This window comes from Caretta caretta, chromosome 7 (assembly GCF_965140235.1).
Source record: "Caretta caretta isolate rCarCar2 chromosome 7, rCarCar1.hap1, whole genome shotgun sequence".
Lineage (NCBI taxonomy): Eukaryota > Metazoa > Chordata > Testudines > Cheloniidae > Caretta > Caretta caretta.
The window spans coordinates 122,659,853-122,677,843 of NC_134212.1; the positions used below are offsets into that span (position 1 = coordinate 122,659,853).

Here is a 17,991-nt window from a genome sequence, read left to right on the forward strand (position 1 = left end):
GGTTTTTCTCCCAGTAGCAGGATGCTGCACTGTTTATAGGACAAAGGTTATTCCTGTCGAAATGAATGGTTTCCATGGTCAGACTTCAAAAATAACCTCATGGAACCATTTCTGCTGACAACAGGATAACTTGTTTCCATTTAAATTAAGGATGATGTGACCCAACAGTATCCCTTCAAGGAGAGAGAAAGAATCTAGACCGAAAGTGGATTTCTTCTCCTCATCCATCTTTCTCCCTTCCTTTCTAGGCGGTCATTTCCCCTCCCCCAGCTCAGATATTCCACCCTCCCTCTCTCTGACCTTAAAAGAATTTATTACTGAAGAGTGTAAAAAGATTACTGCAAAATCGTTCTGCATTACTGGGAAATCATTGCAACATTAGCTCAGTGATATTTTTTTCATAAGTGTTCTCTGTGCTCTCTCTCCTGTCCCACCCGATTTACTTGTTCTCTGCATGCATACCCGCAAATTCCCACTGAAGCCAAGGGGCTGACGTACCTGAGGACAGAAATTGGCCCTGAAGTACTTACGTTCTCTATTCCTTTCTAACTTATGGTCTGCCCTAACAGTTTAGAACAGAAGTTACCCCCATAGACAAGACCTATAGTCTAGCTAATTCTAAGACTAAGGAGAGACTGGTTGATAATCAAGGATCTAAGTGCAGCTCTGATAATGAACACGAATCAATCCATCCCATTATCTTTCTTTTGCAACCACCCAGAGAAAAGGACACAACCAATTATGCAAATATGTTTAATGCACTTAGAATACACGGGGGGAGAAACGTTTAGTGAGTCACAAAAATTTTACAAAAAAGTCACGTGCGGGTGGATTGCACCGGCACACCAATAACAAAGTAAGAATTTACATTAGGAACTAATATAAAATATTTAAAAACCTCTGCTAGTTTAGCTTTCCATTTTTAATTTTTTTTTTTTTTGGTTAAAAAAAAAAAAAGTCCAACTACGAAGTACTGACACAGACTGTAGGAACACAGGCTCCTTGCAGACCGATTCAGTAGTGTCCCTAGAATTCTAATAAGAAAAATACACACACACACGCACGCAAAAAAGAAACAGATGAACTACAAAAATGTTCACCTCAGCTGATGGCTGCAAAAAGCAACCACAGTGGTCAGGGTTCTGTCCGTTTTATGTAACCCACAGATAAATGCTCATTTTCTCCTAGGTTATCCAGCTCAACGGCCTCCCAACAGTTAGTGTCGTCAACAACAACAGCAACAAAAGCTCTATCCCTTTACAAAAATATTTATAGGTAAGGAAAAGGACTTGGTACCCAACCTGGGCCCTATCGATATAAAAGAGTCTTGAAAAAGCAAGTAAATCCCTTCGGTGTGAATATGGCTAATCATTCCTTTAAACATCTCCTTCTCTGCTTCTGAGTACAGCTAAATCCAAGCCCACTGGGACTTTAAGGGAGGGCAGGAGCAGGATTTGAATGTATTTGGGCCAGTTAAGAATCCTGCATTTGGAATGGCAGGTTCCTAAGCACAGGAAACAGTCCAATACCATTGAGCTGTAAATGGCTGCTTCAAGGAAAGGCAAAAGGACAAAATTAAAAGGGCAGAATCCTCAGAGTCTGTGATCAGTCGCTGCTTGAAGGACACAGTCGTTTAAACTCAATTCCCCTTTCTTCTGTCCCCAATGGGCTTCACATTCTCTAAGGCAGGTGGTATCTTGAAATTCTGTGTGTTATTGCAGAGGAAACTGGCGAAGGCATCTTGGGCCTAATCTGGACCTACTGGTATCAGGAGACTATTATACCGTGGAATATCCCCTGGATTCTAACCACTCCACTGTCAAGAAACAACCAACAGCTACAACTGTTTATGTAGGACCTAAATTCAGGGCAATGTTTTGCCCCCTCCATTGGCTCCGCAGCAGAAGAGTATTTACAGAGCTGTGCTTACAACACTGTAGTTGGGCCTTGGGGAAGGGAACAAAAACCATTTTGCTTTAACAGCCTCCCTAGCAGAGAATGGAGACATGCAGAAAAGGAAAAATTAGTGTTTGCAAAATAGAACAATCAGCGACAAAGGAAATTTTACTCCTGCTTTTAAGAGGGTGTTGAGAAAAAATATTTTTAAGTCATTTCAAAAATAAAAAAGCACTTGACAGTGTCCTTTTAACATTTACCACACAGTGAGTTCTATATTTGTGTAACACTGTTATCAGGGACCTAAAATTTCAACCGTGAATAATGAGGCACACAAGATTATTTAACACTTTTACCACCTCCCATTATCTCATGGAGGGAAGGAAATAGGCACCTTTATGGCAGACTTGAAATGACATTTCTAAGCTAATACGCCACTTTTTATGATTTTATGGTCTGTGAGCAATTTTAGAAGAAATAGAATGGTACTAGAAATGAATAAGTGGTGACGTGTATTACACGACAAGTTAATTGCCTGAGAGATACAGGTCAATAGGGGGCTCAGTTTAAAACACACCGCCAGCCACAGGCTTATTCTCGGTTTGAAATTTTGGACTGGCACTGAACGGAAGCTTTACAAAAGAAGGAAAGAGCGGGCACACATCATTATGCTATGGAAGTGTCACAAAAACAAGCAGCTGCTACAGATCTCGCTGGAAATTGCCATCGTATCGGAGACCTAAATTAGGCTTAAAATGTTAGGACGTGTTCAAAAATGTTAGATAGATAGATTCCTGTTGAAACATTTGCTCCCCATTCATCCCCCACTTCCCTTGCTTTTATTAAGCAGGGAGAAGATCTTTGCTGCTTAACAATTAATCTGCTCCTGTCGTTTAACTGAAACCAGAAATAAGGTGCATTTTATGTATAAATGAGGGTGATTAGCCATTGGAAAATCTACCAAGGGAACTAGTGGATTCTCCATCTAATGCCATCCGTCTAAAAGACGCTTTCGACAAATTCAGGTCATTGGGCTCAGTGCCTGGGTGAAGTTCTGTGGCCTGGGTTATAGGTGAAGTCAGAGTAGATTTATCTAATAGTCTGTACTGGTTTTAAAAGTCTATTAATCTATTTCCAGCCCCCTGAAGTTACAGCCCCCACCGCAGTTGTGAGAGCAATCCTTGCTAGTAGCTAGTTACAAGGCAACAAAATGGGGGTTATGACTTTGGATGTGAACATGTGAGGCAGGAATAAACAGCAGGTGCAATAAACAGCAGGTGCAAGATGAGCTGTTAAGCAACAAAGATTCCTTTTCCACACAGGCCTTTCGTAGTAATAAAAAGGCCAGAGAAATGTAAGAGAAGACCTCACTTCTGCCCACCACCAGAGAACAATGCGAGCAGCAGCCATGTTTCTAAATGGAGTCTGAAAGAGTTTTCCTTGGGAGGAGCTGCTGACTAGCTTGATGTGGTAAATGCACAGCACATGAGTAATGATAACGAAGCTCATTCAATTAAAGAGCCTGCAGAGTCACACAAGGGGATCGAAAGAGAAGCAGCAGCAACTTCTGTAAACTGTTAATGATTAAAACAGAATAAGAAGCAGCCACGTCATAATTTCACCTTCCATTTCCTAACAAGACAGCCATTTGCGGGCAGTGTCGGGGAAAACAAATAGGACCATTTGCTCTGTATATTAAGTGACACTATTTAGATTTAAAAAATTCTTAATTTGCTTTTTGCTTTTTATGCCAAGTGGTTACGCCTTGCGTTGATAATCAACACAGACCGAGGGCCAGTCTCCATGCGAGTGGATCCGTATGCCTCGCTAATGTCATTAGGACTGAGCATTGGAATGAGGATTTGCTCACATGGATCCCTTTGCGGAATTGGGTCCTAAGTCAGATTCACTTTTGTTTTAGTTAATTTCACTTCCAGGTTTGATTGCAACAGCCCAATTTGCAACACTTGGGTCACTGACACTGCAGGTCAATGTTTTATCTAACAAACCATGCATCAATTCATTATTAAGTTTAAATTCCATCCTCTAAGTATTTCTACTGGTCTCAAGTTTTGTAAACAAATGTTTATTTCCTCAAAGACAATCTTGTGCCCTGTGACCATTCAAGAGCTACAGATTATTTAAAACGTAGGGCTTTAGCATGCCATCTCAAATCATTCTTGGCAAATCTGTGTACAATAAAACCAACCTACCACTGTCCTCAAAGCCATTACACATAGCAGATATTCTATGTCTAAGCCACAGAAAATATTACAACAGGTCACGCCAATTGCAACACTTAAGGGCTCTCTCCGGTCTGCTGAGAGCCTAGTTTCTTTAATACTGTAACTGTATTTTTTTTTTAAACCAAGTGTGTGAGGGGAAGTATGTTTACAGCTCTTGGGATTTCCCTTGTTTGAAGGTAGCTGTCCCCATGCTAGACTTTCAAGGCATCAGAGGTCTGCCATAAAGGAAGTATTCCTATCTATCTGCATTGGGGCAGGGGGAAGAGAAACCTCTACACACTTATTTTAAAATGCAATTTACATCCAGATCACTGCTTCCAGCCAACACAAATTGCATGGCTTGGTTTTTGTATAATCCCTGTTCAAATCTCCACCAGCCTGAACAAATCTAAAAGCAGCCATTCTCAGCAAGACTGGCCTGGAAAACCACCTTGGAATTAACACTTATGTCTTTCCCTTTCCGAGCCATTTACTCATTTAAAAAAAATATATTCAAAAGTTCTCTTTTTTCCCATGTCACTCCTCCCCCTGTTCAAGACAAAAACAACTAGAAAAATATCAAAACGCAAGATCTAGTTTAGCTGCCAATTGATTAGTCTTTGGCATGACTGCAAACTTCAACAACACCCGGGGAAAAGTGTTATGGGTGACGAGGTCTCTAAATATTGATTAATGTGCAACTTTCTTGTTCTAAAAGAATGGAGACAGGAGTGCAACATTAGAGTCAAAAAGTTTCCTTTCAACAGTGAATCCCTTTCAGAGAGGGTGGCAGTAGGCCGTAGATTGCTATTTTAGCAGTGATTTGTTTATTTTATTTTTTTTAAATTTGCTAAACTAATTAGGAAGACCCGACTTCCTTCCCTTGGAACAAAATGTAATCTGGCAGCCAGCGAGGCTTTAAGAATAGGGTTTGTGAGAAAGTGTCTTACAAATAAAAGGTACCTATCTTGCCAACTGGTCATAACTCAGATACTGATGACTATATAAAAAACGTGACATATGAACAAAAAGACATGGATATAGCTGGGATTTCCAAAGCACTCAGGTCATGTCTACATGACAAAATCATGTCAACCTAATTTATTTCGGCATACAGCCACCGGAGCTATTAAATCGCTTGCGCGTGCTCACTTCGCTCCTTGTGTTGGCAGCATGCATCCTCCCCAGGAGTGCTTGTATAGATTGTGTTGTCAGTGTGGGGCATTGTGGGACAGCTCCTGAACGCCAACAACGGTTGAGATAAGCGACACAGCGTCTACGCTGACATTGCATTGACCTAATTACTTTACCTGTGACTCTATCCCACTTGGGGAGGTGACGTTACTAAATCGGTGTGGACAGGCTCTTACATCGTCAGGAGCCAAACTGAAGTGAAGACACTTCCACAGCTAGGTCGGCACAAGGCAGCTTATATCGACCTAGCCGTGTAGCATAGGCCAAGCCTCAAGTGTGGTCTCTTCACATCTCCCTCTGAAGCCAACGAACATCCAACCCACAGCGTCGAAGAGGAGTGAATGCAGAATGGAAGAACAAATCTGAGAGAGGAGATTTGGAGAAAAATCCTGCAGAGAGAAGTTATTTTACCTACAGTCCGGCACTTGCTCATGTGTCTCGTGGAAAGGTTTCAAAGAGTCTCAGTTTGAGTTAGAGCAGAGGGACAGAACTCAGAGATGGCCTCCTGGTCTCTGCCCTTTTGTGACTTCTGTGGGAACAGCAGAAATTGCTGACAGGGACAAATCACCCTAGGAAAGTCCTGTTCTTTCAACTTCTCTTAATGAGACTTCGCAGCTGGAGACAAGGAAGAGGAGCCAGCACCATGGCAATCAGCCAGTTCTCCAAACACCACTGGCAAGTATTTGCCACTCTACAGCGGTCCATGGGCTGCTGTTTGAAATCTGTGGTTTAGGGCAAAGTTTTCATTGCCCACTTTCCCCCTTTTCTGATTGACATGATGCCACTATTCCCTCACAGTGAGGTGGGAAGGAGAGTCATTCTGTGCCTGGGTTGGTAGATTTGCATGCCAATTTTCAGTCTCTCTTTAGTCCACTAGCCCCTGGAAATGCATCTACAACTCCCACCAACGTTAATGAACAGAACAGACCGGCACTGCGTACACATTTCATACTAAATGGGACGCTGAAAGCCAGCCAAAGATTCTCCTGGATAAATGCAGTCTGCCACTACACAAAAGTCACTCCGGCTGGCCCTGAGATTGGAAACTCTGCTCTTTAAAATTATGATTTCAAGTTGATCCTTTGAGTTCAGACAAAATTACAGACTCATTTACATCTAAATTGCTTTCATAGCTTCATTAAAAGGAAGCTGTTAAGCAACGTAGGACCTGGATTTGGCTTGCCTTAAATAATAATAAAAATAATGGTACTCATACCTCTCTCTGAGAATCTTGGTCCACTTCACAGATGCTAATGGACTAGGCATCCCAAACCCCCTGGGAATATTATCCCCATTTGTAGAGGAGGAAGTGAAGTGATTTGCCTACACTCACACAGGATATCCAGAGCAGAGCCAGATCTCTCAGCTCCTAGATACATGCCTCAACCACAGGACTATACATCCAACATCAACCAGCTCCAAAATATATTTTAAAAATCTTGACAAAAATCCCACTTTGTTGGGAAGAAATTAAGACAACAAACAGCTTCTATGAGGTTAGGGCCAGTTTTAGCCATGGCTGTTTGAACAAAGGCAGTCAGTTGTTAAAAGTTCTTGTCCCAGCCATGTTAAGACCACTGTATTGTGTACAACCAGAGATGAAGAAACAGCCATGTTAGCTTGTGAGTGGAAAAGGGTGGGGAGAGAAATTTGCACCCACATAATTAGAAGTGACAGAGTCACATTGGAATACAGTCTTAGAAAGCACTGGAGAATCTGCTTTAGAGAACAATCCAGGATTGGCAGGGGAAGGACTCAAGCATGGGGTTGCCTGCAGCCCATCGGTAATGCATCCACCAATGGCCTGCTCTTCAGTACGAGGCAGGAACCTGCAGAGACAAAAGCTCTCAGCACGCATGCTTCATCTTGGTCTAAGGGAGGCCGCTGGGACCAAGAGGGAGCTGCATGTCGGAAGCAGAGCCTGAAGCTGAGACTACAATACTACCTATGGGACCCGGTTACAGCCTGCTCGTCCCCCAATCCTCAAAGCAAGGTTCAAGGCCTTAGCACATGGTTACGGTCCCAAGTGCACCGAGAAAATGCTGCAGGTTGATGAACACAGAGTCTGGTAAGATGGAACTGTGCTAAGGACAACTGTGTAGTAAGCAGGTCCCCAGCAGGGTTTGTTTTGTAGTGCAGATAAGGCTTTCTTCCAGGACTCGGCTGGTGGCTACTCTCTGTTGATGGGAAGGGTGGATGCGATCTCCCTATTAAACGATTTAGAGCAGCCCTCTGGTTCCTAGAGTGTGGCCCCTCTGAACACACAGGTCCTTTCCCACTTCTAGGATTTGAAGGGATTCTGTACAATAGCAAGGAAAAAGTACTTGACCGTATCCCTTGACAGATAAACATTCTGTAAACAGGAGATCTCCTCCTCTGCTCCGGTAGTCTCCCTTCCTCCTGCTTGTGCAAAAGCAGAGGTCACAACCTTCTCCAGGGCTCATGCATACATTCATACGCTAGGACAGGATGTGCAAGAAGAAAGTTGCCTCTGTTTGCAGCGATACCAGAGCTAATCAGACAGAGCTCAACGCTCAGACCTTTCCTAATTCGAGTGGCAGGGAGGGGGTTTTGTTTTGTTTTTTTGACTAAACTTGAGAGTTCATCTTTAAATGAAGCCTACGAGCTTCTGGCCTCGTTAACACCATTCCATTTCTGAAAAGACAAAACAGCCCCTGGAGGAACAGTTCTGCAGTCGGTAAACGTCTGGCTAATAAAAAGGATTCCAGAGTCACGGAGAGAACATTTAATCCATGTGCTTGCATCTGGCAGAGTGCGTATGTAAATATAGGCGTACAAGGTATCGACACCCTGGGTGAAGACTGCAGGGATATTTGTAGCCAGCTAGAACAGGGAAAGAATTCTTAGCACTACTTTTCATAGTTAAATATTTCTCACTTGCACTCAAACATACGCAGGCTGTTCCCAGAGAGTTCAGCCCAGGAAAGGATGGGGAAGAAAGGGCTCAGCACTGTCCCGTTCTGTCTGGGTTGGTGTTGTGTAACTCCTCTTCTGTTTGCAGTGGTTGTGCAGCAATCTCCTTTATTTGAAGGCACAGTTCTTACTGCATTAGTTATCCGGTGAGTCACTAAGCAACGTACAGTCTCTTGGCTCTCCCCGATGTCAGGGGGGTGTAATTCAGCTCTAATGCAGAGGGTTGTCGAACACAGCGTCTGGTAAGATGGAGACTTTCAGTTTCTTTTCAGGCCAGCTGTACTCTTTTGGAAGTTTAAACTACGAGGCAATAAAGGGAGTCAGTTAATGTATTTCCCTGCAGCCTAACCCACATTAACCCAAAGCTATTCTGAAAGCAGGCAGCCCTCCATTTAAGAGCTAAGGTTTTTTTTTATTATTATTATTTTAAAGCAAAGGGCCACTAAGAAAACGCTCCCCCCTCCCCCATCAGTATATTTTGGACAGCAGTGGACATTAGATAATGCAATTTGTGTCTCTGCTGCCAAAGTAAAGTTACGAGATTCCAGCCCAAGTGTTGTTCATTTCATTCGGTGAATTCTGCCAGGGTTACTGTTCCCACCACCATTTTCCCTCCCCTCCCACATCTTAGTGAAAGTCTGCAACTTGCAAGAGCATCTCCCTTTCCCCTTCACTGTGTTTTCTCAAACTGCCCTGAGGCCCCACGAGCCCCCTTTGTTTGCTTTAAAGCAAGAATCAGACAGCGGCTTTAAGATTCTCTGCGTCATGTGATATACGTGAGGCTATATGGTTCTGTATGTAGCAGGCAGAAAGTGGCACAATGATTCACATGGGTAGCAGCTAGTCATGCTGTCCTGGTGGAGGAGAGCCAGTGTTTCTGAATACCGTCCTTGGGACACTTATTTTATGGCCAAAAAAACCCTCTGGAACAAACCCTTTAACTTTGCAGTGCATGTACCATGGCTTATGTCCACACACACAGCTGCCCTGACTATTAAGTAAGTGTTGGTTGCAATATCCAGCATAGGAACTTGAGCTCAAGTTGGATTTTACACGCCACTGCTTCCAATGGCTACTTCTTCATGTGGAGGGGAAGACACAAATATTACAGCTGCTCTGGTTCATCCAGTCCTAGCTCCACCCCACCACACAGACCCTCCTGTTGGAAAGTAACCCCAAAACCTCCTGCTCCCAGAACCAGCGTTGGGCACTCTTGGACAGCTGTCTGAGGAGTCCTTACAATGCACTGGTCTGACCACTGCTTTAACATGCATGTGCCAGAATTGCTCTGTCAAAAACAGTTTTGCTATGGGATGCACTGAACTGTTGCAAGAAGAAACAAGATGACTGGCCATCTCAGAGAGTCAGTGTTCCTGCATCAGTTTGTTTGAGCAGGAAGCAAATGGAAGGGTGTCTGCACTAAGGGTAAGCCCAGGCAGAGTAGCTGTAAAGCCATGCTGTGGGGAAGCGGGGTTTTGAGCAATCGTGGAGTTACAGGATAAGTGTCTCAGAGGAGGAAAAAGATCCATTTCATTTTTGCTTCCCGCTGCTGATTTCACAGAGGACAGTCCGAGTGGAAAAAGAATGTCAAGAACAGACAGGGGGGGGGGGGGGGGAGTGAAGGGGGGGAAGGAGGAGAGATGCCTCATGTTTTAGGGCTTCTCCAGATTACACATTTGCTCCATTCATAAACATGCAATGAACTGATCTTGAAAGCCGTTTCAGGGAATAGGATTGTCCCAGTCACTCCCAGCCTGTGCAGACAAAGCACGGGAAACTTCTGGAAAATGAATTGCTTTGTTTTTAAAATTTTGCTGCATCCACAGCCTAGCACCAGCTGATGGAAGGATTTTCCTTGATATTTGAACAGGGGCCTCTGCCTGGGGTCCCACCTTGACTAGGGAGGATTGTTTAAACCAGAGATGTTAAATTCAGAACTAGTACAATGGGTTCCTTTCCCATGCAAGTTCTTGGGCCACACTCTGTGATGAAACATGTGCCCATGTAAACTATGGCTATGTCTACACTGCAGCCAGGGGTGTGACCGGCAGCTCACACAGACTTACCCACAGTAGCTGTACTCCAGCTAGCTCGCTAAAACTAGAAGCAAGGACGCCGTGGAGTGGGCTTCAGCAATTGCCTGTCTATGAAAACACGAGCTGCCATTCACCCCCCACCACAGCGTAGACTTGCCTATGTTTGGTACAAGTGTGTTGGAGAGTGGGCATAAGTAGTAAAGGACCCCCAAATTTACCTTTCACCGTTCCAGTAATTGCATTTTTGGGGCTACATCTGCCCCCTCAGTTCCTAAGCTGACATTCAATTTTACTCCTCTAGTGAATAAAAACTGGTGCAAGTTACACGACTTTTCCAACTGTTTTATAAACCTCTGTATAACCTGCACCCTTGTTTTCGGTCACTATCTGATTTGGCCTACAGGCCCCCCTTCCATCTCTAGTGTCTCATGCACATAACAGATAACCATTCTAACATTAATGAAGAGACACAAAGACAGAATGAGTTTTTGAGGTGTTCAGCCAGACCTGTGTGGTGTTGCAGTTGGTATTCATTTCACCTTCCACTGCTGGCTCATTACACCATGAAGGAGGGGTTCTTTTCCTAGAACCCAAAATTGAATTTTTATTCTACTTAGCTGGATACCAGCAACCACCAAAGGAGACTCTCGGGAATGTACAAAGTTGACCCAAAACTCTTTACAAACTAGGATCCTGTAACTTATGAAGTCCTGCAGGATTTTGGGTGATGAAAGATCATAACCATCTAAAGAATCCCCCACCCCTTCTCTTTTAAACTGGGAAGGTTCCAAAATGGTCACGTCAGAGAAGAATATGATCAGAGAACATTTTGAAATGAGTAATGTCAAAGCAAGGTGGAAACCAGTCTTTTATCCTTTGTCTGGCACTACATAATCACCCTACGTACAGCATTTGCTTCCCAATAAAGCTAAGGAACACTAGTCCTGGAAAAAGGGACTCCAAAACGAGCACCTCTGTGCTAGCCAGTCACTGGCACAAATGATCTTTGGCTTAGGTTGAAATGGGTAAGAGCTGGCCTGATATTCACAACATTGCTAGCAAGGTGCTTGATCCACTGCTGCGCTCATTCACAGGGCATATGTAACTGGCATTACGTCAGCTCAGGGTTGAACAATTAGAGCACTGAGGTTTTCCTGGGAGGTGAAGCAGGGAGGGACAGTGGGACAGGAGGGAGGGCTACTTTACAAGCCTAGGAAAGTTTCTTTAGAATCTGCAGGGAGCTATAAAAATGGGATTAAAAATATTACATGTCATTGCTGCCACTGCTCTTTGAAGTGAGGCAGGATATTTATGTGGAGTGCAGGGGAGAGCTGGTGTTAAAATGCTCCTGGCGACTGGGTCACACGATGGGGAAAGTCCGTCACCGTGATGCGTCCCCTGCTGCTGTGGCTCAGCACTGCCAGGCTGGCCCTGTGTGTCTGTGTACCACACATGAGCTTAACAGAGGTTGGGAGGAAAGGGAACTAACTCGGGTATTAAATAGCCCCTCCCTCCCCACCCAAAAGAGGTTCTGAAGTAAAGTGGCAGCAAATTTGCTGGGTGTTCCACATTGCTCTGCAGGTCCCAGCACGAAGTGTGGCTAGCACCGTGGCTGCACAGAGAACGTACAAAGGGGTCATTCAGCCATGCTGCTGTGGGGGGCACAAGCTGCACCCCAGTGCACTGGCGAGGGCTGCTGCACAGCTCTGCTCCGCTGGGGCTTTGGCTGGGGGATGGCAGCACTCAAATTGCTGTCGGGACCCCTGCCAGTGGAGGCTGCCTGGGGAAGCGTGCTGAATCAGTGCATTTCGCAGCAGCACTAACCATGGCCTCTTCGCTAGCCAACACCCCCGACTTTTGGGGCTGTGTTGGATGAGCTGCAGCTCCCCGACTGCCTCTGCAGTCCCTTCGCTTCCAGGTGGCCTGGTTTATGCCAGCAGGCTCAAAGGGTGGCTGAGCCCTGAAGCTGTGGGAAGGGCTGGAAGCTGCCAAACTCAAAAACTAACAAAACAAGCAAACTGTGCTGCTTTTCTCTCAGCCAGTAGATGCCAGATATGGGAGCAACGCAGCCTTACTTCCTCTGGAGAAGTCAGATCTTCTAAGTCTTCCAGCATTCTTTCTACGAACTCTTCAGTCAACAGGATCTGCAAGGGGGAGACACTAGTTTACTCTTTTACACTCCAAGCTTTATGTAATTGCCAAGCAACAGACTCCTTTCTTCTGCACAGAGGGGAGACTGTACATACTTTTCTTTGGCGACACAAAGGTTTGAGGCCTCTAGCTCCTGGCTTTACTCCCCCCCCACAACCCCAACCACTGCAAAAAATGCTAAGATTACAAGGCAATCTTTTGCTACCATCAATTATCTTCCTACGTCTAAAATTAGAGGCTCAGCTTCAGAGAGGAAGGGGGAGGGAGGCAGGGGAGAGCAAAAAGGGGCCAAGCAAACAATTGCAAAGGAAAGCAGTGGGAAACAGAGACACTTTCATCTGGCACATTGAAGTTAAGTCTCTAGTGTAATTGGGCTACAGCTAGTGCAAGGGGACAGGGCGGGACAGCCTGGAACCTGCACAGAGTCTGCATTTTGGGCACCTCGAGGTCTCTGATCTGGAGACCTGGCTTGTTAAATGGTGTATGATTTAGAAAAACCACAGATTCAGCAGGAGAGGCATTCAGAGAGGTGCCCAAGCCAGGAGCAGGAGGTTCTGGGATATGCAGCATGGCTCTCAGACTCGGCTCCGAAAACCAGTCACTGGTCCTTCCCAAATGTGCAACTCCCCCCACTCCCAGTCAGAATGATTCCCCCTCCCCCCAGCCTTGCTAGTCGGTGGGAGAGTTTAGGGGTGGGATAGAAGGGGGAAGGCTCAGGCTTTTTCCAGGGTAGGACTAGCAAACGTGAAGTTCCTTGGACAATAACTTCTGACTATACCCCCCTCAAAAAAAAAGAGGGCCAGACCCCCAGCGGGTGTAAGTCAGCATAGCTCCACTGAAGTCAGATATGCCCACTGACATCAGCTGTATTAAGGGCAGAACCAGTCCTTCGCAGGATCCTCCCTCGCCCTTCTCTTAAAAAGACACAAGCCATATCAGAAGGTGCCTGCACACACAGCTTCTCGTCAGCGTAGTTTTTAGAGGGCCAGAGATAAATGCAAGCCCTGCTGAGGAGGGGTGGCATGCTGGAGACAAGCAGAGAAAGAGTCAAGGACAAGGAAACCACCACCACACATGGGTCCGGTGAGGGGCGCTGGGCGTGGTGTTGCGGGGTTTGGGTAGACAGCAGGCTATTAACTTGGCAAATTGCAGCTCACAGCTCTGTTCTTTCTCTGCTTCTCCTTGTGTTCTTTTTTTCTCCCTTCACTCCACCCTTTCCTTTTACAGTCCATCCCCAGCACCTCTCCATCCTACAGTGGCTGGCATTCCCACTTCTTTGCTCTGCCTGCATTGCATTCTCCCTCCTCCTCACTCATCCTCTCCAAATCCACTCATGGGTCCCCCACTTCCTCCCCTCTGGCCCCTCAGCTCTGCATTCCCATTCTGAGAGCTCAGGCAACTCTCCCCAGCTCCCAGTGCTGAAAGGGAGCGAGGCCAACCCCCAGTTCCACCCCTTTTCTGCTCCCCTCCAGCTCCAAACTGGAGCTTATCTGAGTGCTGGCTTTTTGACAGCCTCCCTTGCAGCACAGAGCTCGCTGTGGGAAGCACAGAACGGCACTGATGCTGCGGATTCCCTAGTAAGTTCTGATCTATTCACTAGGAACCCATGGCCCACAATCTGAGAACCCCTGAATCGGCTAGATGGACAGAAAAGGCACTGGCCACTCCAGCTACTATCATACCTGGCAGTGGCACTGTACACAAAGGAAGACCCTGTCTCTGCCCCCAAAGAGCTTTCAGTCTAACTTAGAGTTTAGACTCAGCACCCAGTTTGTGGTGTGGCACGGAGCCACCCCTGAAGCCCAAGAGGAACTGCCAGTGGAGACAGTGGCATCACATCACAGACCCACACGCTCCATAAGGCTTTTTGGCTCCAATCAGATGATTCCGGGTTTATTATCGTGTAGGTTGGGCCTTAGACTGTCATCTCTTTGGCTGCACACTAAATCCAAACATCTATGAGCACTACAGCAGGCTGGTTTATACTACAGTGGGCAAGTTCTTTGGCAGAGATGGTAGCCCTGGTGCACACTGAACTGGAAATACCTGTTGGTCAATGAAAGGTTTGAAGCACCTAAAGGGTTGCTTACTCACAAATAAAACCAAAGCCATCCATGCTCAGAAACAGAACAGTCACCTGCATGGGTAACTCAGAAGATGGTGCAGCTGGCAAGGGTTGTCTAGGGCGGGCTCTGGGACCCTGTATGTAGGAGATCAGCTTCTGTGGAGGTGTAGCCTGGCAGTGAGTGACAGGGCAGTGCGTGGAGAGTGGAGGACTGAGGATATGGAAGACGTAGCAAACTACACAGCAGCAAATAAGAGGAAGGAACCAGCACCCAAAGCAATCAGATGAGTGGGCAAGGAGGAAATACATATTCAGCAGTAAAATAGATGAGCAAAAACAAGCCAAAGGGTGGGGGGGGGAGGAGCCCAGGGTGTCAGAGGAGAGAGGGGAAGGAGAAATACATGCACAAATGAACCAATCTCATTGCAGGCCAGAGAAGAACAAGGCAGGGAATGAAAAAATTCAATGGGGGTGAGCAGGGAAGGACGTGTACAGAATAAAGGGCAGAAGGTGCAGCCCCTAGGGTAAACCACCACGGTTTGGATCCTGGAACAAACGTATGTGGAGTATCTAGACTAGCATTTGCAATTATGTTCGTTAACTTCAGTTAGCCAGCAATCAACTAACTCCAGTTGAAACAAGAGCACAAAGCCTCTTAGCCAGCACAGTTCTGGTCTTGGGTGAACAGGGCCTCCTTTCCTCTGAAAGGAGCTTTGGAAGCCAGGAGCAGCCAAATGTATAGTGTGTTCTTGTGTCTCAGGAATGCCTGTAAGCCATCTTTTAAAAAATGGTTTGCTAGACCAGGCAGCTGGGGAAAATCTTCACCATCATAGTCTCTGGAGGGTGCTGGGGATAGGTACCATTAACATAGCATTTGGGCATGTCTAACTGCTGAAAAGATTTAGAGGCTAAAAACATAGCTACACTGGACACACGCTGAAACCAGGTTCCTCCCGTAGAATTAGCCCAACCAAAATGTAATAAAGGCATCAAAGCAGGAATGCACAGACCACGCAGATCCTATCCTTGTGATCAGCAAGTAGATCTTCATACAGAAGAGAGCTCCTTTTATTCTGGTACTTACAAAGAGCCTGAAAATAAATAAAAATCAATACCAACTGCTCTCACACACACACTCTCTCTCTCTCTCTCACACACACACACACACACTCCCCCCCGTCCCAGGTTTTTAGTCCTCTTAGCATGCCCAGGCCTGCAGAGTACACCACCACATTAACACACACACACGTTAGATGTGCATGATATTAAAGGTGACATTCCAGCAAATAAACAGGACAGACCATCGTAGCTCTAGGCATCTAATTTAATTTCCTTTGGGATGTAAACCTTAGAAGCTCACACTGAACAAATAGGCCCTGTTCTTTGTGTATTCAGACCTGAACCCAGAGTCTTCCTTTGAGAACGTTACCAGATCTTATCAACAGGATACTGCAGGGAGATCATAAACGATGGAGCAGCTTATTCGCTCTCTGAAGAATAACACAGACACTCTGTTGTGATGCAACTATGGGAAAGTCTGTGCAATCTGGAGGCCAAATTAAATGGTTTTCTGCATATTCAAAGCTGGATGTGCCTCTCCTCAGAGCAGACCTTTCCTACTGTGAAATCTTTTGGCCATGACTGGCAAAGAAAACAAGTTCGTGTTCCCCCTGATGTCAGAGAAGCCCCATAGATACATAACATAGTATTTTCACAGTTCAGCAACTGCGCACAAACATTCCACCCTACGGACCTGCTGCCACCAGCTTCACACCCTGGAGTGTCATTCTGCCTTTGTAATGGCTATTTGCAATATTCACAAGCAACAGCTGAAGAGTCCAGCCAGTGTTTCCAAAACATTTCCTTCAACACCACACAAGCATGGACATGCCAGGAGCTTTCTGGGTCAGATCCTGAGTTCCCGCCCACAACTCACAGCTATGAGGATCAGGCTCCAATTTATACATGTGCTGTGATTCTGCAAATCCCTTGCTACATTGTCACACATATTGCTTGCAAAAACATAGAAGAGAAAGTCCACAATTTTATCAATAAACTAGGGGTGTCAAAAGTGCAACTGAAGGTCCAAAGTTTGGCAACCCCTACTGAAACTTGTGTGCGACCAGCCATGTTAAAAATGCTATGTTATGTAATGATTAAAATCTCTATGGTTATGTAATACACTGGCTTTGTGTGCGATGTCTCCCTCTAGAGGTTAGCCCCAGCAACGATAACATTCTGCGGCTTACTAAACTAATGGAATTACTCCCATAGCTCAGGTGGGGGGGGGAGGGATTGTACTTTTTATACTGAATGTCCAAGGTTCGATCCCCATGGATGACTGAGGCACGTGTAGCCTGATTTTTTGTACTTAGCCAGCAATGGTAGGGCATGAAATGTATATCGCGTGTGTCACTTAGTGCCCAAGATCAAGGTTCAGTCTATTAACCACATCTGACAAGTTGCAGATCAACCTACATACTATGATGACTGGCACCCAAAAAACATTTAAGACAAAATCATAGCCATAGATTAAAGTCTACAGGTGCAACTGCATGACTAATGCACCATCTCTCACTTCTGGGGTTCAAATCCATTGCAAGGGCTTGAACTTCTTAACTTGAAACAGGTTGGCTCTGACCCCAGGCTACAGTAGTACATTTCACACAGCTGTTTATAGTCTGCCACAGTTGGTAAATCTCTGATCAGGAAAGAGCCCCCCAAATTCAGCTGGCAAGCAGACCACAGCACCTTTCATCTTCAGAATGCCTGGCTTGTAAAATGTTGTAATATACCCCAAAGTAAGTTATATAACAAGCCCCTAAGAAATCCTCCATCCATAAAGCTGCTGCCTCTAGACTGGATGAGCCAGCAGCTCCTAAGTTTGTGGCCTACTTCCTTTCATCAACAACATGGCTAATTTCCTGCAACTCTTGGGAGCAGACAGCACTGAAAGTGTTCCTGCTGAATTCCTGCCATTAATACTGTACAGCAGAAGAAGGAATTCCTTTAATTCAAAATGCAACTAATCAAACTCCTTGTAAATAGTGCTGTGTGCCATGAGCAGACCCCCCTGCTCTCTCATCTCCCCTCCCCCTTTCATTGTGCTGTCTCTCATTTAGATTGCAAGCAGTTCAGGACAGAAGCCTTGTCTACTTATTTTCTATAATGCAAGAGCACTATATGAAAAAGGACACAAGTTCTAAACAGACACCCTGCTGTATGATTTCATAATAGTTTCCATCAGAGTGTCACACACATAACTACTGTGAACACACAAGGGGGTTTTCTCTGGGGGGTGGAATCTCATTGCTATACGCCAAGGAAACTAATGGACCTTCCCTGTAAAGGAAAAGATATTTACACGTGCCCCAGGCACCATACTGCTGCATTCACGGATCTTACAATTCTGCTGGAAGAAGTATATGAGGATTTGAAATGCTATCTACCAGGAGGGTCTCTATGAGCACTAAGGAGCTGCCAGGACTCC

The 17,991-nt window shown here is 45.5% G+C and overlaps 1 protein-coding gene across 3 annotated transcripts in view; it reads right to left on the minus strand.

The window, feature by feature from the left end:
* Positions 1-739: 739 nt before the first annotated feature.
* The window catches only part of SUFU (SUFU negative regulator of hedgehog signaling), a 121,348-nt gene continuing 104,096 nt past the window's right edge, over positions 740-17,991 (minus strand). For all 3 annotated transcript variants that reach the window (XM_048858169.2, XM_048858168.2, XM_048858171.2), the window contains exons 11-12: positions 12,361-12,429; positions 740-8,549 (exon numbers count right to left, since the gene is read on the minus strand). In XM_048858169.2, coding sequence (XP_048714126.1) covers positions 8,460-8,549; positions 12,361-12,429 — 159 coding nt within the window. In that variant the 3' untranslated portion in view covers positions 740-8,459. The remainder of the gene's footprint in view (positions 8,550-12,360; positions 12,430-17,991) is intronic.